Source organism: Hippoglossus stenolepis, chromosome 20 (assembly GCF_022539355.2).
Source record: "Hippoglossus stenolepis isolate QCI-W04-F060 chromosome 20, HSTE1.2, whole genome shotgun sequence".
NCBI classification, from domain to species: Eukaryota; Metazoa; Chordata; class Actinopteri; order Pleuronectiformes; family Pleuronectidae; genus Hippoglossus; species Hippoglossus stenolepis.
In genome coordinates, this window is record NC_061502.1 from 3220113 (window position 1) to 3245641 (window position 25529).

General features: G+C 40.1%; 1 protein-coding gene across 1 annotated transcript in view; it reads left to right on the plus strand.

The window, feature by feature from the left end:
• Positions 1-25529, plus strand: part of enah (ENAH actin regulator) — a 93088-nt gene that overhangs the window by 36499 nt on the left and 31060 nt on the right. Inside the window, 1 exon segment of the mRNA XM_035143452.2 lies at positions 18865-18937. Coding sequence (XP_034999343.2) covers positions 18865-18937 — 73 coding nt within the window.

Here is a 25529-nt window from a genome sequence, read left to right on the forward strand (position 1 = left end):
CCCTCCATCACTCACTCAGTGGGTGTTAAAGCCCTGCCACACGAGCGAGGGTCAGGTCACTTATTTTAGACGTGCATTTGTTGTACGTGGTGATATGTGCTGTGTGAATGATAAAGTGGAAGCTTTTAATAATCCTTGTGATGTCTTCCCTGTGATGCTTGTATGTGCCAGCAGCTCTGTTTGGACTTCACATGGAAGCTGCTGTTGGTTTGACTTGTTTTTGTGAATCTCTCGAGTCACATAGACAGAAAGTGCAGTGAGTGCTTTAGCCACCTAAGCTTTCCTGTTCATGGTTTACAGGAACAGCTCGATAATCATTGGAGACGTACAGTAAATCACACCTCGGTCAGTCCGAGCCAGAGAGGACAGTTTAAATGGAACAAGACAAACAGCTGGATGAGCATAGTAATGGCCTCTCTTAGATAGCTTCTTATTTTATATTTACAGTCGTCTTCACTTTATTGACCCGATTTGGATCCTGTTCTTTACTCTTGGCGAGTCCCTGCTCTTCTCCTCAGCCTGAGAGCACTTTTATTATCAATTATCAGACTAGAAATATGTTTGCTGTTAGGGAGAGTTGAAAGGTACGATGCAGTATAGGGCCATACTGAAGAAGTAAAAAATCGGAGATTTTGCAAATAAAGTCATGATTAATTAAAAAGAAGTCATTATATTACGAGAATAGATAAAATAAAGTAAAAAGATTTCCCGAAATATGCAGAAGGGAGAACCTGAGCTCACTCGAGTTCTTATCTTTCAGATATAACTGACGATGGCCAGGCGACCACTAACAAACAATTACTCCTCCATGAAAGAAACTCCAAATCTGTGTGGTTTTCTTCCATATAGTCCTGATACTTGTGATAATGTGGAGCTGATGAGGCAAAAGTATTTGTGTTATTTGTGATACCTAAACATTTCAACCCAAGTGACACGAATATCACGACTTTATTCTCAAAATCTCGTTTTTTTCCTTTAAGTTGCTCTAATACTCCACTGTAGAGTGTGGACATATGAATAATTTTAATCTCTTTCTTGGAAGTATTGCGTTTGCTTAATTCTTTTTTTTCTTGAACCAGTTTTTCACTGTACTTGAATAATCCCCTTTCAGCTTTTGTCTTTGTCCGGTTTTCAATGACTCCAGCTTTTGATTATAAAGGCACAGAAGATTTGCAGCTACAAAAACATTTATGCTGTGATCAAAACAGAAGATTATGTGAGAGCAAGAGGATGATGGTGAACTGGTATTTAATAAGGGGCAACTTCTCTTCTCCTCCGCTTCAAGAAGAGTTAATATTCGTACCCGTAACCAATTCAAATCCCACTGGCATGCCACCAAACCTTTTTGAACCATTGTCTTTATAGTGTATTTTTTCATGGCACCCACCCAGTTATGCCCACCCGCATGTGCACGCATGCACTTTACAGCTAAAAATCATTCATCATTCATATCAGTAGACCACAAAGACCTGACCTAAATGAGACGGTCTGGTCTGCGGAGGATTTCCTATTTGGGTCCTGACCAAGTGTCTGTATGTGAACACCGGGGAGTGAGACTTGTATGTATGTAGTCCACACACACACACATGGGCGGCTGTGGCTGAGGTGGTAGAGCAGTTGTCCTCTAACCAGAAGGTAGGCGGTTCTATCGCATGCCAAAATGTCCTTGGGCAAGATACTGAACCCCAAATTGCCCCTTATAGAAAAAAAGTGCTGCCCATAGATGCACTGTGTGTGTGAATGGGTGAATGGCAAATTGTACTGGAAAGTGCTTTGAGTGGTCATAAAGACTAGCAAAACCTCTATATAAATACAGACCATTTACCATTTACATATATACAGCATACTGGAGGAGCCGGGTTTCGAATCACAGACTGGTTGGTGGACAGCCCGTTCCACCACCTGAGCCACAGCCACGTTTGCTGACTTTAGAAAGCAGTGCGTGGCAGAATAAACATTCTAACAGGAAGACAGGCGTATTGACAAAATGATATGTTGATATGAGCACTGGTCTGTATCTGGACCACAGTGAGAATTATTGTATCACAACTCTGAGAAATAAGCCTGACACTGATCTGATGTATTCATGTGACGTACCAGTGAATCATAGCATCTCAGCACCATGTGGAAACCAATTCATGATCTTTGCCCTCAGTGACCTGTTTCCCTTTCTCTGATCTTCGCTCTGCTGAGTTACTCCTAATGAAGACGCGCTTCACAAAAACACAAATAAACACAAATAAACAACTAACACGTTGTAGGTCATCTCGTACAGACATCAGACTCTTTGCTCTCCTAAAGGCCTCTCTAATGTGGAGTTGAATATTTCTCTTTAAAGTTCACTTTGACCTAGATAGCCACAGAAGCACTTCCTGAGTATCTCAGCTCAGAGGCTTCAAGTGTGTGAGTCTTCATTGTTAATGTTTTGACACAGAAAACCAGCTTGGTGTTTCCTGGAGCTATTACTTGCACACACACATGTGTGTGAGTCAGCTAGTGAACGAATCACAGAATAGTTTCCATCTTTGCAAGGCAAATGTGACTGTAGTGACTGCTGACATGTGGAGAGAGAGAGTGTGTGTATGTGTGTGTGTGTGTGTGTGTGTGTGGATGATTACAATCATGGACAGTTCTGCAACATGTGTGTGTATTTATGACTTTTGGCACCACAGACACCCTTTTCATCACCTTGCTTTGCATCACTGAGCCAAGCTATTGCTTCATTCATTCATTCGTCCTTTATTTTAACTGAAGAAAACAATGAGGTAGAGACCTCATACAGGTGAGTACAGAAAATAGATTAAACATTCCAAGACACAAACAAAACACAATTAACAGAAAGAAAAAAAAGAAAAGCCTTTGGAATAAACAGTACATAGCATTTGATTTAAAGCATAATTAATCAATTAAAACAAATAAATGAATTTAAACAAGAACAGTTGGAGTTCAAGGTGAGATTAAAAACCTAAATGGCCCGAAGGATAAAAATGAGTTGAGCTTTAGATTGTTCTGTATGTTATTCCATGTTGCAGGTACATGATGAGAACAACTGGATTTGCAGAGCTCAGCAAAAACAGTTGGCACCTATAGTGTGATCCAGTCATTTGAGTGTTTTTTTCAATGAGAGCCCACAATAAAAAACAGCAGTGAGGTGATGTCAGGGGGTAAAAAAACAGTTAGGGTCTCATAGATAACTAAAAACCAGTGTGCGTTATAGAGACAGAGGGCCAACCTTGGCATGTAACTTTCAATGATGAGCATTGTAGTCGTTGACTTCCTCTTGATTTGGAACAAAGTGACGTAGTTTCTGTACTGTGAGCTCAAACAGGGACACTTGGAGAACCTGCCACACACACACACACACACACACTTTGTTCATCAGTGTTTCTCCTTTCTCCTAAAAAGGCCAAAGTAGAGCTGGATGAAAGGACGGGATTAGGCGAGGGACGGATGGGTCACAACTGGCCAGGCGTCTGTCTGTGTTGTGGTCTGGCCTGTAAGCCGCTCCTCTCAGGGCATGGCAAGGACGTAGAAAGTAGAGAGGATGAAAGGAACAAGGTGAAATACAGAAGGTCTCAGGTATAAGGGTGGGATGACCTGTAGATGATGGACAGGATGTGGAAAACATAGAAATGGTTTGGAGGGTTGATAGATTTGTGTCGTTACTCTAACCCTGTCCACATCACAGAAAAACAACGCTGTCCTGGCCTAACCTGTGTCACTCTGCTGGACGTGTCAACAGCTCACTGCTTATAAAACCACTTTGTGTTGAAAAGGAAGAATGTGACCTGCAGCATGACTGTCATATCTTTGTGGAAACGGACGGAGCGCAGCAGCCCTGCGGCTAAATATTTATATCCGTCTCTATAGCTGTTGTTCTGGCTCTGTGCCTTTAATTTCTTTAGCTGATACACACACACACACACACACACACTCTTTTAGAGCGTATGCAGGTTTAGTCTGAGCTGTTGTGGATCATTTCTATAATATCTGAAAAGCCAAGCTGTGAGGTAGGGCAATTATCGCAATATAATTGTCATCAATATCAATTCAGCGAAGGTTCAATAAATATTGATATAATTCTTATATATTGTTTAAGCACAATTGGGGATAAATAACATATAATTGATCCCCCTAAGATGTGTTTAATGCCACATCCTTCAATAATTTGACATTTATTGTGATAATCATTGATACTGACCGATATGAAAATGTTAATCTTGATAATATTTTATTTCCATATCGCCCATCTCTACTGTGAGGCCAGAATCTACAGACTTCAGCTGTTTACCTTTGTTTCATAGAAAACTTAAACCTAAAAAACATAAACTTCTCAAAGTCCAATTTTTGTGTTGGGAAAAATCTGTAAAAATGTTGAAAAACGCCCCGTTATGTTTGAGCCAGTGAAAAAAAAAAAAAAGGTTTGGATCTGCCCCCTGATCCAGATACTTACAGAAATGTAATGGGTTCTTCCCTGAACCATACCACATCCTTGATGAAAACTAGATGAAAACATAACCTCCTTGGCGGAGGTACAAATCTGTCATTTCTGAGAATCCCTTTGTGACATTTTGCTCTTGAAATGTGCTTCTGTTACTTTCTCCCTTAGAAGCTAACTTTTGAAATAAAAGCAGTTGGATAAAAGTACAATATCTAAAATGTTGTGTAGTAAAAGTATAAAGAAGCATATTGTTACATGTTGGAAATTAGTGTAGCGCTTGAGTATATGCACTCGCATTCCTGCTTAAATAGAGCAAACAATTTATTCTTCATGGTCTCGCCAGATGAGCAGGATCTGAGTCTCTGCTCTATTTGTATTCACAGCCAGACTCAGATTTGGCAGCAACTAGTCTCCGCAGAGACATATGAAAACTTGCTAACTGGGGATTGTCACTTATTTTTTTTGTCTTTATGGTCCTTGCCAACAGTGCACCATGTGGTTCTCCATCATGTGAAACCTTAGTGGAGGGGAGGGATTGAAATCCGAGAGAGCTGGGGGGTTGCAGGAAGGTAGAGAGACTCGCTGAGTGACTTTTCGACGTCCCCGCTGACCAGAATGAGTTTGTTATTGCAGGTCACGCGGGTGTAACACCTCCTGCAACCCCGTGCCACATCAGTCTGGTATGTGTTTATTTGTATCAGATTGTGACGGCCCCCCATCCCTAACCCAGCAACCCCCTCCACCCCAACGCCCCACCTCCTTAAACCCCCCCATCTGCCCACCTGGACCGCTTTGCTTTTTCTCGATGAGCTCATGCTGTAGAGCATGAAAATTTAGACTACACACCACAACACGGCTGGACAACACACACACAGAGAGCAGTAGGAAGGGATGTTGAGAGAAAGAAGCACAGAAAGAAAGAGGCAAAGACGTGTTAAAAAAGAAAGTATTTACAGAGAAAAGTAAAAAAAAACACAGAAAAGGAAGCACAATTTAAAGAGAGAGAGGGCAGGGGTCCACCAGCTGTCTTGTTTATATTCTGACTGCTGCTGCCGGAGACTTTGCTTAACCGAGGACCCCCCCTCAGGCCTCGTCACAGCCGTATTTGCAGACATGCCTGTTGCAGCAAGATTTCATCGATTCTCTCAGGACACGCAGAAGATCAGCCGAGCTCAAATCATCCTCAGGAGTGAGTATAGTCAATCTGATGGGACATTTCCGCTTTGGAGTGTGTCCATTTCATAAAGGCAGGCCTTGTGTGTGGCTGTTTTGGGGTTTGCATGATTGAAACTAAGTTTGGAAGCTTTGCACAATGAAAATGAAAAATATTTAATTTCTGCAAACGTGCAAATGCCCCTGCACCCAGGTTGCCAACTTTTTGTCAGACCACATGCAATCACATGATTTGCATGATCGTAAATGTAAAATCGTAAAATCTCAACTCTGCAATAGGAGTGCGGGTCCACAAAGTCTCAACAAAGATTTGTTTCAACTTTTAAAAACTTTCCAAATGTACATTTTCAGATCGCCACTTAAAAGGTTTCAAACCTGGAGACAAACTCCATGCACCGGGACAACAGTGAGACATTTGAAAATGTGTTGGAGAAACACTGTGAAAAATGTGCTGCAGTTTTGAAGAAGGAAAAATAATGTTTCATGAAGTTGTTTTTACAACATTTTGCAAGGCTCAGTTTCAATCATGCACCACATTGTTTTATTAGATTTCAAGCTGTTAAAAACACCTTTCAAAGCTTTTTTTTAGTTGTTGAATTTGGCGTGATATTTATCCCATAAGAGCTTATCAGGTATCAGATCAGTACTCTTGAATCCAAGTTGGAAAATTGGCGAGGAGAGGAAAAAGTTGAGTCAGTTATTTGCAAATGAATGCCCTCCACCGCTGCTTACATGTACAAGTATTTATAAGTGAAAAAAAAGTCCACGAGAGTGTGTCAGTGTGTGTTTAAACGTTTCTGTCCCACAAGCCTCAGACATATTTTAGCTGCAAGCGAGGTCTCCATTGAGTCTTTCCGATTGGCCATGGAGCTGTTCTGCAATCTCATTGGTTAAGCTGTGCTCTAGTTGTCACATAACAACAGTGCAGGAGGGCTGCAGGGAGGAGTGACACAGTTGCCACGGTCTCCTGATCTTTGCCATAGAAGAACAAGTTTAACGTTTTATGTGAGACACAGCAGGAATGTGTTTTTGTACATTAGGTTGGCAAACCATTAAAGTGCTGCAGTTATGAGTGTGAGGAAAATGCACAAGGGATTAAAACAAAGAAGAAAAATATAAACCATGACTTGACTTGTTTGTGGGCTTTTTAAAATTCTGATGAATAAGCATGAGCGAAAACCAAAGCAAAGCTGCGAACAGAAAACAAACTCACTCGTGAACAAATCACGAGGGAACGTGAGCAGTTGAAAACACATTGAGAAGTGTGCTTGTGTAACGTAGCATGCAATGGCTGAGCACTATCCTGGGTCCAGAGCTCAGAATAGTGTCTCCATTTTTTGTTTTATTGTGGTTCAAATACGTCTGCTGCTGTGCTCATTGACAGCTGTTGCCTGGCAGAAAACACAACCAAACCAATCAGATATCTGTAGACGCCATTAAGAATGGGGACGTCGTATTCTTAAGCCAAAGCCAGAAATATAATGATGGAAAAAAAACAATATTTTAATATTCAGTGTGTAGGATTTAGGGGATCTAAAGGCAGAAATATAATATAATATTTAGAATGTGTTTTTATTTGGTTTATTATCACCTGAAACTAGGAAACAAAAAACACTGGCTCTAAAGAGGACCTTTCGTGTTTTGATGTCACCTGAAGACCACCGTAGTCACTTCACCGAGCCTTCGAGTCACAGTTTGTTGCTTGTTAAGATTTTAAAAAATCAAGTCCACCATCAAAATTGGTTGATGGTGGACTTGAAAAGATACCCTTTTTTTTATTTTGACCTACAGATACATATAAGGTTGAAAGTATTACACTGTAAAACTAAAACAGTCCTTGCACTCTCTGGTAAACTATTTAATACAGACACTGTTTTTAAATTACCCATAGCTTAGTTTGGCTCGCTATATCTCAATATATCCGAAATTAGCTCATCAGCCACTAAGTTATGTTTGTGGTTCCTTGTTATGTCAAGACTGCAGGAAAAATACATTCTGTTGAAAAACATGTCAGAATGTTGCTGTGTTTTCTGTGTTCAGGGCCAAAGAGTAATTGGTTGTCGGATCATTATTTCGACAGAAATATTCAGCAGAACTAAAACCTCCACTGTGTTTCCAATAGAACGTTTACAAAACAGATCATTTAAACAACCAAGACGAATCATCATCTTTTGACCAAGACAAACAAAACATCCTCTGACACCACAAGACTGGAGTCATGCTTATATGTGTCCATGCTTTGGCCTCTGGCTAATAACATTTCACTGAAACCAAATTCTTGCTTTCCGAGGAATGAGTTGTTCTTTTATCTTTTAGTGTGGAAGTCACTCATTTATTGCTCTGACCTAATTGTTGTCCTATAACTGACCATCATAAATGTCACTGACCAAAGTTGAGTTATCATGTGATGTTTGTTTTCTCAGACAGATTGCACGCTTCAGTGAAGTGTATTTAAGTTATGATTTTGCAGTGTACTGTTTCCCAGAGTCTCATACTGTTTTTTATAAATATACTGCCATCTATTGTACCTGAGCTCCTCTGATCATTTGTTCAGTGCTCAGTCAAAGCCTGGGAGGAGAATGATTAATGAGCTGTTATGAGCTATGTCATCTTTTGGGCAGAGGACAGATGTAAACAACCAGAGTTGTGTGTAAGCAACAACACTGAAAAAAAGCTCAGTTAAGGTTTTACTAAAGCCAACATGCCTACATTAATGGAAGTGATGCTGCTGACCATAATTGTGTATTTGTGGAGGCAGACATCCTGAATGTTTGACGGATAAAATATGCTTATGAAACACTTGTTTGGCTCTGAGGATGAATTAAATACACTCCTCCTCTCCATCTGAAATGATCTGCTGTTGTCTCTTGTTGAACATTAACTGCCAGCTCTGCCAGACACAGATTTGTGTACATTTGCCTCCTCCTGTGCTGTTTTCCTCAATTCACCCCCCCCTCATTTCCTCCTCAATTCATCATGGACTGTTCTCTGTTTTCACAATGAAGAGTGTATCTGTATCTCACACACTCTGGTTCTGAGGATTTGGTCGTTTCTTCGTTGCCTTTATCCTGGTGAGCTGATGATGAGTCGTGTAGTAATATATATCATTGCAGTATTGGTTTTGTGTGTCTAAAAGATGCTTATGTGTAAAGTGGAGGTAGCAGCTATACAGGAACATCTCAGCGAGCCATTGACTGCCTTTATCTCACATAGCCAAATGTAATTCAGCCATGAGCAGTAAAAATAGAAGTATATTATCAGTACTTATATGGATGCACACTCCAGACTGTGGCTGCGCCCGAAATCATAAACCCCTACTCACTGTATAGGGACTCACTGGAGGACTATATTCTGAGCTCTTCGGCAAAAGGAAAGAAAAACACTTTCGGACAATAATTGGTTTATTTTCTCTGTGCTGGAAATCGTGTCATTGTCAGAGGATTATCATGTACAGCAAGGTCGGCCACTGGAAAATCCCATAATATTATTACATTTTAATTGTTTATTTTACACTTAATGGGAGCGCAATGCGTGATGGTATATATTGCTTGGTTATTGACCATTGGTTGTACACTACTTCTTAAGAGTTTTTTGCTTCAGAGAATCTAGAAGAGCTCAGTTGATCTTTCTGGAGTTGAGGTACTTTTGACCCAGTTTCTGTTTGTCCCAGGTTCAAGATGGAGAAGACATCATCTGGCAACTGCTAACCCTGCCCCCTCCTTTCCGCTACTACCCCACTGAATACCCTAGTGTTTACCTTAACCATTCAAGGCCGTTGCCAGGGCCGCCCACTTGTTGCCGGGCAGATCTGAAACTATAATAAGTATATGTTTGCTGGTTGTGTCACTCTGACATATGATCTTCCTCGTCTGACACTGGTTTCAGGATCATCCCTGTCATGTCACTCAGATATTCTGACAGAGTTGTGGGTTGGAATCAGATGTCCAGCAGCCAGACTTAGTGGGTGAGGGAGATGTGGCGCTGGGTGAGGACGGCAGAGGTTTAGATGTCGTCCTCCCACTGGCCTTCTAGACATCCTGACTCCCATGAGCCCCAAAATAATCCCCCAGCATGTAGGACACAGTGAAGGAGTCAGAGGTGGACATTAAAACAGGTGGAAACAGCTCGGTTCACTCTGGACCTACAGCAAATTTAAACCCCTACAAATCTGTCTGAACGTGGGTTCCAGACTATTTAACGTCATAATTAGGGCCCTACAATCCTACTAATCCTGAGTGAACCTAACTCTTGGCTATAATTTGTCTTTTTAATGTTGTGTTTCTAAATCAGGAACTAAAAACTTAAAAATATCTTGAAAAACTTGCATTCAGGCTAAAAAAATGAAACGGAGATAATTCCATTATATTGTTACAAATTCATTCATCGGTTCATGAACTCATGAATTATTTAACAGCAGTTCCACAGGCCTTGGATCTTAAGAATTTGTGTATTTGAGGAAAACATTTTAGATGATATTTTCTGAGCGTGTGTGGGTGTCCTTGAAAGTGAGACCATTTTTTCATTTTAATCAAAGCACAGCTTCGAGATTCATCAGTGTGCTTCAGGACATTGGAGGTTTGCTTTGTCAGAGCAGCAGATTTAAAAGGAATTATTTCCCTCTGGTTTCTTCACAGGATGACGCCTAAGGACATAACCTGTTCTTAAACTTTTGAGACCTTGAAACATTGATTAAAAAAAGACCCAGAAAGTCAGAAAGAAGTCACAGAATTATTTCATGGCAGAGAACATTAAAGCTCCTCCACAGTGTAATATGAGCCATGGAATAAAGTCAATGCAAAGGTTGTTTGAAAGTAGTGAGGTCATTGAGCTGGAGAGATAGCAACTGATGAGGAGTTGGATGCCAGAGAAAGTATTTGAAGTAGGTCTATTGATGCCAAGTTGCCCATTTTCATCGGCCTATCTAATGTAATGGTTATTGATGCAGCGTCACCATGAGACCTCAAAGAACCATTTCACCTTTTTGTACTGGAAACACTATCGTCAGGAGAACCAGGAAAGGGAGACGGAGCAACAACAAAACCATTAGGCACATTCCCAACTCTGTAACAAACATCTGCCAAAGACTGATTTCTGGTCCTTTAGAAGTTTTTTTATCCATTTAGATTTCTCTCATCTCAGGCAATACTTTTAGGAGAGGTGCAGAGGAGATCTAATTGGTTTGGAGCTGCCAGGAGACGTTCAATAAGTGATGGGAAACTTTAATGAGACTCAGTTCATAAACAAACTGCATGAACAAACACATTTTTTGCAGCAGGGAAAATACAGCTGTGTAAAAATTATGATACCTTCAAAAATATTTTTTTATAAATATACAATATTTAAAAACTGTGCAATCAACAAGGTTACTCAGCTAGTGGACTAAAACTTATTTAAATAAAACTATGACCTCCTTACTGTAAAATCTAATTCAGTATTTTACTTTGTATTTATTTCAAATGAAAGCAGCTGATAGCTGTAATATCTTATCTTGTTTCCAAAACCTGGGTGATACTGCAAAATAGAATTTCTCATCTTTGGGTTAAAGTTGACACATAATGTAGCTAAAAAGGAAATGAAAGTGATGAGGTGATGGAGGCTCTATAGGCAGCGGGTGAAGTAACATGGCTGGACAGGGCTTCTACAATAATTTTACACAGCAGAGTTAAATTACATAGTTTAATTTGGGTATACATATAAAATCTACAGTGATGGATTCAGCATTTCAGTTTAGCCCTTTTCTAAAGCTTCAAACTGTAACAAGTCATAATTTCTACCCTCTAGGTCTGAATATTATACAGTAAATTATCAACGTCACACTGTTTCATAGTTAGAAGTCACTATAGGAAGCTTTATAAATAACCTTGATGTCCTCTGAGGTGCAGTAAGAGAATGTTAAGTCCTAGTGTTTAACTCTAAGCATGTGGAATTCTAACACAGGCCATGATCTCATCCATGGCCTGTATCCAAAATGCCATATTTAACAGACAAATGTATTTCTGTAGATCATGTGTCAGTTTCTTTTGCGGTCAAGCCAAGGATGGCGACAGTGACTAGCTGTATCTATAGATGCTGTCATTCTTACCTGACAACAGATCTCAGAGGATGACATCATGACCTCAATGTGAAACTATACGTGGATTCCATCTTTCTAAAAATGCGTCCACTCTGTCATCTGACCTTTTTCACCACGTTGTCTAAATAAACCTACACACGGACATTTGTCTTTACAGTCAGGTCGATTTTGACAGAGTGAAGACAGTTGGAATGTCCTTTACATTTTTTCCACTGGCGTCAGTGGGAAATATACAGTAGCCCTTTCAACCCATACGGCACATAAAGTCGTGGTGTTTTAGCGTAATAGGACAGAGACACGTGAAGTCAAACGAAATCATTATATTAAATATTTTGTGGAGAAATTGTTTGACAGCAGCGTCGTTCAGCTATATACTATATATATAGATCAGATATCTAAAGAGTCAGTCATAGATCAGATGACTGACTCACTGAAGGACGTTCCTCCTCTTCTTCCTGAGAAACTCTTTAGTTGCTTTGGCCCCATGTTTAAAATTATTGTCTATGTAATGTTAAAATGTTATGGGTGTATAACTTTATCAAAATCATCTTGACACAGTGGCTGATTTTAGTTTCATCAGCCCTAGACCTCTACCCGTTTGTGTTGTGTGTTGTTGTGAACCGCAGCCTGGACTTTCCTTGTCTGAGGGATCTTGTAGTGAATCCCCTGAGGTTCTAGTGAAGACGTCTTCTCTTGATTGTTGACAAGAGAACATCTTGCATCCTGGAGAGAATTCTTGACTTGCTCTACCGTCATGAAGGCTTTTTTCTCCACTGTGCAGGTTTGTTGTCATCCTCCCGTAGTGCCTGCATGGAGCAGACATTTGCAGATTGAATCAATCAAATTTTATTCACAAATCTAATGGGCTTCATTGGGCTCAACAAAAAATTAAGGTTAAGTGTCCCAAATCAAGTCCCTATAAGATTCCATTTCCTCCCAACTCTGAGGTTTGAGGTGAACGTTGACTGAAGCTCCTGACCCATTCACTGTATGCGTTGCAGTGCTGCCACATGATTGGCTGACTGGAAAACTGCATGAATAAGCAGGTGTTCCTAATAAAGTGCTCCGTCATGGCTAGATGATATTTCTTCTTTAAAATTGGATGAACTGACTCTGCATCTGATGCTGCTTCCTGGGATCTAAATGAATAATTTAGGTAAAAGTCATATATATCAAACTGGATTCCGAGCTGGTTTCCCATCTGCCTCGTACCCACGCACACACACGCACACAACAACACACACACACACAGCTAATGATATTGAGAGCAGCCTTGTTTCTTTATCTGTATCCAGTGTATGAATAATAGATTGGATCCAGGAAGTACAAACTGGCTGTCCAGCCCATCAGGTAGCGAGTCCTACCACATCCACAGCTCTCTCTCTCTCTCTCCCTCCCCCTCCCTCCATCTTTTCGTCATCCTCTCTTCCCATCTCTTTCTCTGCCATTTGTGTTTCATCTGTTTGCTTTCTCCTCATTCTTTGTCTCTCTCTGGCTTTTCTTTCTCTTTCTCAATCTCGTGCTCTCTCTCTCTCTCCCTTTCGTGGGTGCTGTCTCTCCCTCTTATGTTCATCCCTCCCTCTCCTCTCTCTTTGTTTCCATCAATTATAATCTACTGGAGAAGCGGCACAGAGAGGAACCACACCCGGCATTTCATCCTCATCTTTCGAGGTGTACCGTCAGACTGTTAAAGGCATCACATTACACAGGATAAAGAACTTAACTGGCTACTGCAACAGAAGGAGGCTCAATATTCTGTTTTTTTCTATCTTGGAGTTCATCCATCCATCTCTGTGAGCTTCTGGATAATGAAGAACTAAGGCACGGGCAACTGAAAGAAGAAGTTCCAGAGCCTGAGCTATGGTTTTGTATGCGACATCCCAGGATTGTAGTGGGGGAGCAGGGTTTGTGAAGGGAGCTGCCAGCGGGGTGGCGGTTGCTCTGAGGGCTGGTAATGGGTCAGACGTGGCCCAACAGGGACTGTGGTGTTACGTTTGCTGCCAGAGGAGGCCCACGCTGACGCTGCCTTCATGTAGGTACACATGCAGAGATGGAAGCAGTGGCTGTTTTACTGTTTGTCTGTATGTCGTTATGAATGATGCTGTAAAGTCGGCGAGAAACTTCATTTTGTTATGTTGTCAAGAATTGTATTTACAAGTATTACTCTTCCTCTTTAAATGTCTCTACGTCATCCCTCTCTGTTAGCCTGTTCTCTCCTCAGTCACATGATCGTACATCAGTCACGCATACCAGGTGGTGATGTCATGACCAGCTTCTATTTTCTACCTCTGCTTTTGTCTATAAATGCCAGACAAGCTCTGTTCAGCTTTACTTTGTGTCTTTGTGCTGCCTCTGTCTTATCTTCTTTTCTATCATTCACAGTCTGGTGCCAGGTAGTGGTTTAAGGTCTATCGTGCAGAGTGAAGTTAGAAAACTAAGTGTGTTCATCCTACCTGGTTTATTTACGATGTAGATTTTATAGTTATTGTTTTTCATGAAATTAAAGGGATTATGCTTAATTAATACTCTTTAATCATACTATTTTGATAGACATTCTGATTGAAGACGATTCGATGAACAGTTCACTATATGCATTCCACATAGATGTACAGACAGATACGGACAGACAGATGTTTGTGGAATTAATACTTATAGCTTTATCTGTATAGCATAGCAGATAGATAGATACTCTTAAAAGGTATTTACGTCACCTCTTCCTCTCCTCATATGAACCAATATCAGTCTTGTTTATCAAGTACCGATGTCATGACCAGTTAATACTTTCTCTATCCGCCATCCACCTTGGTCTGTAAATGCCAGACAAGCTCTGTTCAGCTTCTCTTTGTGTCTTTTCACTACCTCTGTCTTTTCTTCTTTCCTCTCTTTCACTGAATGTTGTCAGTGGTTTTAGGTCCCTGAATCAATTTACTTGAGAGCTTCCATTTGAAAAGAATGAAAAATGATTACATGTCAACTTCAGAGTTGGTGGATTAAGAGCGACTGTTAAATTTGCACATGAAAGATGCTACAGGAGGACAGTTCCTTGCAGTAATATAGTTAAATACTAAGTTGAAATCATACATACATTTTGGCCCAATCAGAAAACGAGCCACTGATCTGAACATAACACCTCCCTCCGGAGCTGCTTTCAGAGCTGCTGTCTGTGTTCCATCATTAGCACATGAGCTCTATGATAGCAGACAGTAACACGATTACTCCCCAAAGGCAGCGGAAGATGGACACGACCATGTCTGCAATGACATTCAGTGTTTCAATTAAACTCAAACAGGAAGGAACACAACGGTCCTAAATTGGGGTCAATAAGATTTTGAGCTTGTTGAATGATGATCACATGCAATTCCAGGGTTCATTATAAAATTTGAAAAAAGTTTTTGCATGTATAGAAAATATTTTTTTGTGGGGGAAAAGAGTGTGTGAATAAAATCTGTGGACAGATTATATGTGAGGTGAGGTCACATGAGACACTGAAAAACAAAGTGCATATGAATAATTGAATCTAAGAATCTGATAATCATTAATATTAATGCATAATAAATGTCCCATTACGATTTCTTATTTAATGGACTATTTGAGATTATTGTTGTCATCCATAATCCGTGTATAAAATATTACCAGTCCTCTCAGCCTCGCTCTCATTTTGCTCATCCAATTTGTCCAAACCACACTCAACCCTTACCCTGACTATATTAGGAAGTTCAACTAACTCCACGGCTGCAGCTGGAGATACTCGATTGATTTGGGACACTTAACCTTAATTCTCTTGCATAGTTGGACCCAGCTAAGGTGCAAACACACCTTGTGCATCCCCAGTCCCTCAGTAAGTGGATGTAAAAATGCATGTAGACCATTAGCTGAGAGTGGCTCCCCCCTGACCTCATAGCTCTGCCCTCCAGTGGCCACATGATGCTGCAGACTCAACAACAGCTTCTTCTGCAGTTGTTGACTTGAGAAGGGTCCGTCTGTAGACTGCAAGACGAGGGGAGTGTCTGGTACTATTCTAAATCAATTCCTAATCAGATAACACTAAATTATCATAGGGCTACAGTCAAAATTGGCATTAAAACTGACCAATGGTGTGACTTGCCGTCTCATGGGCTGCAGATGGATATTATTGGCTATTCTGTTGCTTTTCATTTGTTGCAGTCTCATACAATCGTTACCTTAGATCAAGGCTTTTTTTATCTAAAGCAGGTACTCTTCCTCGTAGTCCACCATTTGTCACCACCATGTTTTTGTACAGTAGCACAGAAAGAACAAACCAAAAACTGGTTCTAGAGAGGGTCTTCATGAATTTATATCACCTGAAGGCCATTATAGTTTTTCCTTCACACTTGGAATGGGAGGATGAGGCAAAGGGTAATCAATTTATTTGTAATCTACAATTCCACCCAGATGCTCCTAACTCCTACAAAACGTAGAAGTTAAAAAAAATTTGCTTTGCTTTAGTTAAGAGAGTATGTGTGTGTGTAGGTGTGTGTGTCGTGTGACAGACACCTGTTAAGTGATGTCACTGAGTAGTTTCCAGTCAGCGCACACACAACCGCACATGCACACACACACACACACACACCTCTAAACAATCCATTGATCCACAGCTGCCCCTGAGGATGTTTGCTCCTCAGAGGTGAAATACGCTCAGTGAGTAATAGAGACAAAAGCAAAGAAATACAAGCTTAAAACCCAAAGTGAATAAACTGTTCAAATATTTCCATGCTCTTGTCACATACATCAATAACATGCATTTACTGCCTTGATCCCACTAAGCTGACTAACACATTCATTATGGTTGTGCTGACTCATCAGGCTTCCAGTAAATCTCCTCATGCTCAGGTTTTAGTCATTATTGTCCAAGGTCACACTAAAAGATGACAGAGGGATTCTTTACTGTTTGTGACTCTGTTTCCATCTAACATGACTTCATGTGGTCATGTTTGTATCTTTCTGCATTCTTGTCTTTGGAGCTCAGATGTGTTCACTGTGTGTTGTGTGTTTCAGAGTTTATACCAGGACTGTAAGTTATTAGGCTGTAATAGTTATTACCAATTTGGGCCAAACTCTCTTCATTGTTATTTCCTCTGTTCAAACCAAGCTACTTAGCTATTGTCTAATAAGTCAGTACAAACTCTGTTGTGTGATCATCCGCTGGCCTGCTATGAAAACCAATACACATACACACAGACAGCTGTCTGTGTATTTGTGCTGATTTCTCATTTTATTGCTTCATTTGGTCTCTGTTGGTCTGTCTACGTGCAGAACATTAACACACCTGCTGTGTCATTTTCAGTAATAATCTTGTGTTTACCACAAAACATCACTTTAAGCTAATGAGGAAATGAGTCTGAGCTTTTATAGAGTGGTTTAGAAGAGTTCTCTGAACCCTATTTTTCCACAAGAGTAACACATAAAAATAGCTCACCATTAATTTAAAAGTTAAATGAAAACTCCTAAAGACATCATTATTTTTAACACAAACCACGTTATGAGGCCTGAATAGTGTATGGTGGGGAATTAAAGAATGCTGAATTCATTTAGGAAATATTGGATCAAGTAATCGAGATGAAAGAATGTGAATCTTTCAGCAGTTGACAGCTGTGACAGTTGTTACGTTCATTACTGCAGACACGCCATCTGTATCAAACAAGACCAAGGGAAACAGCTAATATTCATACTTGACAGGATGAAATGTGTATTTTTGGCATTTTAGCTTTAACAATGAAATGTATGTGTACAATTAACTGACTGTTCAGTTGGTAACTCATTCTTCTTGACCTATCACAAGTCAGTCTCAGCTGTCAATCTTGATGTTTTTAAACCCTTTTTTTTATAGCATCAAAAAAATTATTAAAAACAAACTCATCAGAAAAATGAGCGCTTGAACGTACATAACTGTGCTAAGAATGACCTAAAATGACAGAAAACAACTTTAGGAAAATTTCACCAATTTTTAGTTGGGTCTATGCCCCAGGTGCTAACATGGAGGAGTCAAGGTATACAACCAACTCTGCAGCCAGCCACCAGGGGGCGATCTAGATGATTTGGCTTCACTTTTGGGAGCTGTCATGTCCTCCTTCTTGAAATACAGTCATTGGTTTCTGCTCCTTTGGAACTCCAGAAACAAATGTCAGACTGTCATTGAGCTCACTAGACTCACAGCAGCATCTTACATATTAAACATATAAAAGAACATGAACACAAAGAAAGAAACGTTCTTCTTTCACATAAATATAAATACTACTGCATTTGGAGGCTGTGGAGATCTTTACAGTGTAGCAAGAGGGAATGAACCCAAAATCTGTTTGTATGGCCCACTTGATGTTAATGGTCATGTTTGGACCTTATACAAGTCCATAGCCACTTCTCTGCCTGCCTGAAGTACCACAGTGCATTTTACTGCTAACATGTGTTATGGTGTTGCTACTTTTACTAAAGGAAGGTTTTTGAATACTCCTCCACTACATATGTTTTTACAGCACCCTACAAGGTACAATGTTGGTCAGGTGGTTACTTATGATGAGAGATCTGTAACGGTACGCTTTTTCCTTTGCTTTGTGCCTCTCGTCCATACGCAAATACGTTTAAAGTCACTAATACACCGATTTTTGCAAACGCCTTCACAGGTATCTGCCTCGCCCAATTTATAATCATAGATGTAAGGGTAATTTTAATCTACTATTGTTTTGATTAGCTAACAATGCTTCGCCACCCACTGGCCCGTCATGCCTGTTTGAGCGTTGTAGTAGTCTTTGTGTTCCCATCTGGATGGTGATATTTTTTACATGGAGGGGGAAATATCTGTTCAAAATCAGCAGTACTGTACACAAGGCCATAGTCACTCTGAATAAACAAAAAACACAAATCAAAGGTAACTTCATATGACACAAAGACAAAAAAACACTAGTGCCATAACAAGTATTAACCTGTTTCCTCTCTGACTTAATGGCTCCATACAACTTGTATAGATGTTTATTAATTAGGAGCCTGTAAGAGTCCTGTAGCGCAGTGTTATAGCAATTTTGGATTCATATATATTTGATAATTTTTTTCTTTTTGTCTGTCTTTTCTTTATCATGATACCGCAGAGGGAGTGTCAGGCTGAAACATAATGATGCCAGTTTAATGTTTAACAGCAGCTGTCTGTGTGTGTTACCCTCTACAGGCCCCACATTGCCCAGACAAGGCCCCCAGGTTCAGAATGGCCCCACACCAGAGGAGATGGAGCTGCAGAGAAGGTAAGCACCACATACTTACAAAGTTTAAAGCTTGAACATTGTCTCAAATAGTCTGTTCACCTAGTCAGTCACCATTATCTCTTCCATCCCCATCTCTCCCTCTCATTACATTTCCTTCTCTAAGATTTTGATTCATACATAATTGTTTTTATCCACCCACCTTTTCAAATATAATTTTCTTACAGACTCATGCACTTATTTGAGAGCACGTGTGTATGAGTCTGACAAAGCCTCACGTGCACTCACATGAAGAGTTGTTTTACTTCCCCATACAAGGGCAGTCTTTTCCTCAGGTAATAATGAAGCTGTGGAATAACCACAGGAGACATCACACACACACACAGAGAGAGCTGTATAAATAGGGCCCAGCTGTTGGCCAACGTTTGAATACTATTCCCCAGAAAACCTTGTTGAAGGGATTAAAGCTGTTGAGATGTTGAAATATGCTCCAAATAAAAACATCTCAGCGTGGAGATTCATTAAGCAGCTTGGAGCCGTACAGAGACTGTTTAAGAGTGAGCCTTGTTCTTCTAACCAATCAGATAAAGCCAGGATGTTTGGGGTGGGAGCTCACAGCTGTCAATCAATATCTAAATACACTTCTGGTCTATAGTTCCTCTGTCGCACCGAGGCTTCCTGGTAGAATTGGTTGCCTGAAGAAAATGCTATGGCTAACATGAGCACGAACAACAGCGTACACAGTGAGGATGTAGGTGAGAGGCTGCGCGGAAGGAGAGGGAGGGAGGGGTGGGAGGCACGGTGGTTTGGATTTAGAATTTCGTTCTTGCGCTATCTTGAATTTAAGAACTTTCCTATTGTAGCTTTAAACAGAAAGTATGGCTTACACACACTCTCACATACAAACATGAACACTTGGACATACACTGAAATGTATCAGCAAGGTGACACACATCTTCATATCTCTTTAGCTTGGTGTTGGTGAACAGTGACGACTTAACGACACAAACATTTTAAAATGAATGGCAGAGAAGTGATCATTTTATATTCATTCATCCTTGAATTGGATCCATGACCCCACTCAGAGATGTAAACATGTATCTTTAGTATCAGTTCCATGAGCCAAACAGTGACGACTGCTTTGGAAACCATTTCAGACGGAGGGCGGCTGCTGCACAACACGCACAGGTCATGAAACACATCTGGATGGATTATTTAACATCTGTGTTCATCGTATACAAACACTTACAGGAGGATCATAATGGATGCAGATGCTCTATACCTGGCAGCAGGGCTCACTATGAGGTTTCAATAAAAACTGATTCATACAATTGTGTCCAGATCTCAGGCCAACTAAACGCATATTTAACATTTTGAACTGATGTGTGAGGAAACACTCCACCCACCATCGTTAAAAGCTATGTTTTAGAAGGATTTTGTTCTTTTACTTTTTTCAGGAGATTTTCACAGACTTTAAACTCTTCTGCAAATGCATGGTGACCCAACGCCTTATTAATATTTAATAAAACATTTTTTTCAAATCTGTTACAATTTTTACATCTAAAAAACGAGGACGCATTAAGTCAATATCAGTCATTCTTCAGAAGAAATCAATAAGACTGGTGATAATGATAAATATTCTAACTGTCACCTATTATTCTTTCATATATTTTGAAATGATCTGAAATCACTCAATTAGACTACTCGTAATGAGCCATAAACAGAGCTTTTTTTGGGACTGTTTTTGTCTTTGGACGACTTCAGATTTTCATGGAGTTGGTCATCTGAGGTTTCAAATATATTTAGTAAACCACGTAAAGGGAAACTTTCCCATTTGGTTTATTCTCTCCTGATCTGACCTTCCTGTTCATGGGGGTCTGAATGAATCTGAAGTTCGGAAGTGAGATTTCATCTATGATCACCTACATAAGAGTATGGTTTTTATTAAAGCGGCTTCATGCTGTCATCTCGCAGACATGCCGTCTCCACTCTGCCTCCTCCTCTCGCTCTTTTGGTCAGTAGAGAGGCATTCTTCAGGTGTGAGTCAGTGATTCTTCTAATTCTGTTTCTCCCCCCCTTTTCACCATTTCTTTCTTTTTACGATTTCCTCCTCCCGCGCCCCCCTGAGCATTCTCGCTTTTCTCACCCTTTTGTTTCCATCTAGCTTCATTTGTCTTTCTTTTTTCTTCTCACCTCTCTTTCCCCTCTCTCCTTCCTGTTCCCCCCTCCTCACTTGCTCCATATTTAGCAGCAGATGACAGACAGGCAGCGAGTGGATCAGTGACTGAGGTCATGTGCTGATGCAGAGGCCAATATCAGCCCGGTGGGAGAGCGAATAAAGGATGTGTAAAGAGCAGAGTGAGAATGGGATGAAAGTGAGTGAAGGGATGGCAGGAGAGGAGGAGGAGGAGGAGTAAAGAACCATTCTTTAAAAGGAAATCTGACATACTGATAGATTTTGTTTGGAATCGGTTGAAGGTTTTTTGTCCATATTCCTTCTTAACTTATTTTTGAGGGGCAGTGTCGCATCTTATCATTACACCACTCTCAGTAATCCAGTCAGATGTTGTGATTGTTTATTGGAAGTGTAAAGACTGAGAGAAGCATCTGTTCTCAAACATCTGGTTTAAATACCCAAGCTTGAATCCAAGCTTTTTATTATCAGCCTTTATAAAAGCTTTCAATGGATTTAAATCCAAAGCTTAAATTACTTTATAGCTTTGGCTAAAGTCTAAAAACTTCACTCAACCCTGATCCTCAAAATGACATATTTACCTCCACAAAGGAGGTTCTATTTTCATCCCTGTCCGTTTGTTGGTGGGTTGGTTGGTTGGTTGGTTAGTTGGTTGGTTTCAGTTGGTTAGTTAGTTTGGGTTGGTTGATTAGTTGGTTTGGTTGAATATTTGGGTGGTTGGATTGGTTGGTTAGTTTCTTTGGTTGGTTTGGTTTGTTAGTTGGTTTGGTTTTTGTTGTAGGTTTGGTTGGTTAGTTTCTTTGGTTGGTTTGGTTTGTTAGTTGGTTTGGTTTTTGTTGTAGGTTGGGTTGGTTAGTTTCTTTGGTTGGTTTGGTTTGTTAGTTGGTTTGGTTTTTGTTGTAGGTTGGGTTGGTTGGTTTGGAGGAATGGTATTTATGAGTGTGTACATATAAGGGCAGCTTCATTGAATTTAAGGCGACTGCTGGGCCTTGGCAGAGGTATACGCTCTTCCGAGTCTCATTCTTGTTTTATACTTTTTTTTTATGTAGCCTTAAAATGGCTTGGATGTAACTTTACAACTTTGCCTCATTTGGTATTCTTGGATCCATGAATATGTAGAATGTTTAACTGCATCTACCCCCACAGATAAAATAATGCAAGACAGGAATGATAGTATACAACCGTATCCCCTCCTGAATATATCGGTGTCAGACTTTGACTTATGTGACTACTACTTTGTAGCCTCACTACATCTTGTATCATATATTCAACACAATGTTATGCAGTGATTAAATGCATATAACTTTTTAATATATATATAACTCTATCCTCTAATTACAGCCCTGTAATTTACTTATGTGCAGTCTTTCCATTATACCCCTCCTTTTTATTTAGGCCTATAATGCTGAGTCTCTTTCCCTTTTCCCATCAATCTCTATCCCCTCTATCTCACTCTCTCTGTCCCCTCACTCTTCTTCTCTCCCTCTCTAATATTTATTAAACTTCTATAATTATATTCAACGATGTGCACCAAGCCGGACTAAAGTTGCCAGAGCAGCAACCCATATACCCTTCTTGGCTGAGCTGCCCCTTTGGGCAAATCACCAACACTAATAATAGTTTTCTTTTTTCTTTTGTGGCTGCATTAACAAGTAGCCCATACAAGTAGTGGTGTGGACTAGAGTGGAAAGTTAAGACATAAATTAAGATACAAACCTGACACAAAGCGATGCCCTATGCTTTGTGCCATGTGACACTGTAGCATCCAAATATTGTTGAGGTTGTGTGAGGAGCAACAGCCACTCAAAAATGCGTATGCATGTCCCTGACTATGTGTTTATGTATATAAACATATTAATTGCTGAATCCCTTGATATAGATAGATAGATAGATAGATAGATAGATAGATAGATAGATAGATATTACGATTCTAACTGTTTAAAATGTCTGATTTTCACTTTTACTATTAACAAGTTTTGCTTAACATTTTACACACATTACTCACATTTTAACCCTTTGAACTGCTTTATACACATACAGCCTAATTCTATAATGGACAAATTACTGTGTAACCTGCTGTTTTGACTAGAACCTTAAATTCTATCACAATAACAGCTCATATTTTGGCTGGCCTACTTCATTCAATGTCATCAGATTGTGTCATACTGAGCCATGTAACCTGAAATAGAGACCGAGGAAGAGAGAGAGAATAGAAAGAATTGAAGATATGGATGAGTGTTTACAAATGAGAGGGAGGGTCCCTTTCCTCCAGTTCTCCTCACTCTCTGCATCAGTTAACAGGATCATCTTACCAATGAATAGAGCTTCACATTCCTCAGTGACCACACATGTTCAAGAACATAATGACGCGCGTCTCCATTCCTTTCACACTGTCTTTCCTCCGCCTCTTTATTCATCGGCTTCCTCCTCCATCTCTCCTGCAATCCTCCTCTTCACTGACACACGGACGGATGGAGAGCAGGCAGTGGCGCTCCGAGGATGATTGATGGAAATATTCACTGCATGTGTGAGTGGCTCCATGGACGGCTGGGGGGGAAAGACTGCCAATGAACCACCTGCTCAGAAATGCAGGGTGCTGCCCTCAGATTAAAAAGACATGAGCTTCAAAATAATAGGCTGAGGTATAAATAGCTGTGTGTCGCGTGGGTGCGCGGAAATGTGTGTGACAGCAGAGAGAGGGAATGTGTTGCATCGTCTTGAATGAAAGTGAGAACGAAGAAGTGGTAGAGAAGAAGGATGTGAGTGTTAGAATTCTGTTAGCATTTAGCTGCTGCTAATGGCACTCAGAGGATGGCACCACTGACAGCAACATGTTGAGCACATTGTCATGAACAGATGTTGACATCTGCATATATTCACAAAGGACAGTCACTTTTTTTCAATATGAAGACTACACACACACACACGTTGTGGCAGTGGGACACAAGAGCTGTTAATATTCTTCATCATTTATTTTGTTGTGACAAAAATCACTGTTAATGGCAGCTTTTTCGGACGACGCTTTCCGTTCTTCCATATGACACAGACGTTGGCAGGAAATTTGGATGACAAACAAGGCAACACTAACAAACATGGCGGAGAGTAAATGTGACACAGAACATGATAAAAAAAAGAGCTAGTTCTGCCTTCTGCTACTTGTGTATGAATTCTGACACAGACGAGAAAACCGTACTCTGCTAATTATGCTACAGACTGAATTCTGACACAGACACTTCTAACCTCTTTTAGCATTTATGCAAGAAGATGAGTCGGATGAGACCCACAAAAAAGTTGCCCGCGACATAACATTAGGTTAAATAGTGACATTGTCAGACTTTAACTTGTACTTCAGATTCTAGTGTCATTATCTCAGATGTGTTATATTCGTCACCAAAGCATTTTTTAGACATGAACCCCAGAGAATGTTTGGGTTCGGAGGACTTTCTCGTAAAGTATTATTTCTGATGCGGTGCTGTTGTTTACAGCACTAGCATCGGCAATTATCACCCAAACCGTTCAACTCTCTGCATCTTTCCAAGTTCACTAAGATGGAAGCAGATAATGCAGATAACTAATCAGTAATGACATGGCCCCAATTTACACAAGAAAAGGTGTAAGTAACTAGTGATGATATTATGTGAATATGGAACAACGTTTGATGGTCATATCACACAGCCCTACAGCTGACACATGGTGTGTGTGTGTGTGGGCATGTTTGTGTGTGTATATGTTGCACACTTGGACTTGATCCTGACCATGTGGTCCATCTGGGCTCCAGTTAGTTCAGTCAACATTTCCTGGTTCTGTGAGCCAATCAGACGACCCGCTGAGTAGTTGCCCTGCAGAATTCACCAGACTTCAGAGTCTCTGGAGGTTTAGCACAGTTGTCACTTGTGGAAAAGTGGCGAATGTAGAATGTGACATACTCTACCAATCACCTAAGATAAAGTGGATTTAACCAAAAACAAGTCATAGAAATACTGCAGTACAAAGGAGTGAAGTATTGACACTAAAAGGCCACTGAGATCAGCAAGCTTCAAATTCTTTACAACACCATTTGTTATTAAATATTAACAACATGACTCAAAGGTTTGGAAAGAACCTTGTCAAAAAACTATCTCACCACCTATTGGGTAGATTGCCATGAAATCAGATCAGAATTTTCTAGAGGTAAAACCATCACTTACTTAACTGATTAGTCATTTGGCAGTAAAAATAACCTTTTGGTTTTATACTGTGAGTACATTTCAGAACATGTACTTTTACATGAGAGGCTGAATCAGTACTAATACTTGAGTCATTTTGAACACAAGTATATATACTTCTACTTCTGTATTTTACTAATAAATACATTCCTAACTATTAATCAAAAAGAATGGACCATCATTATTTGACTTTTGGCTAAACTACAGATCCTGTTGTGTCGTTATTTGAATTTTC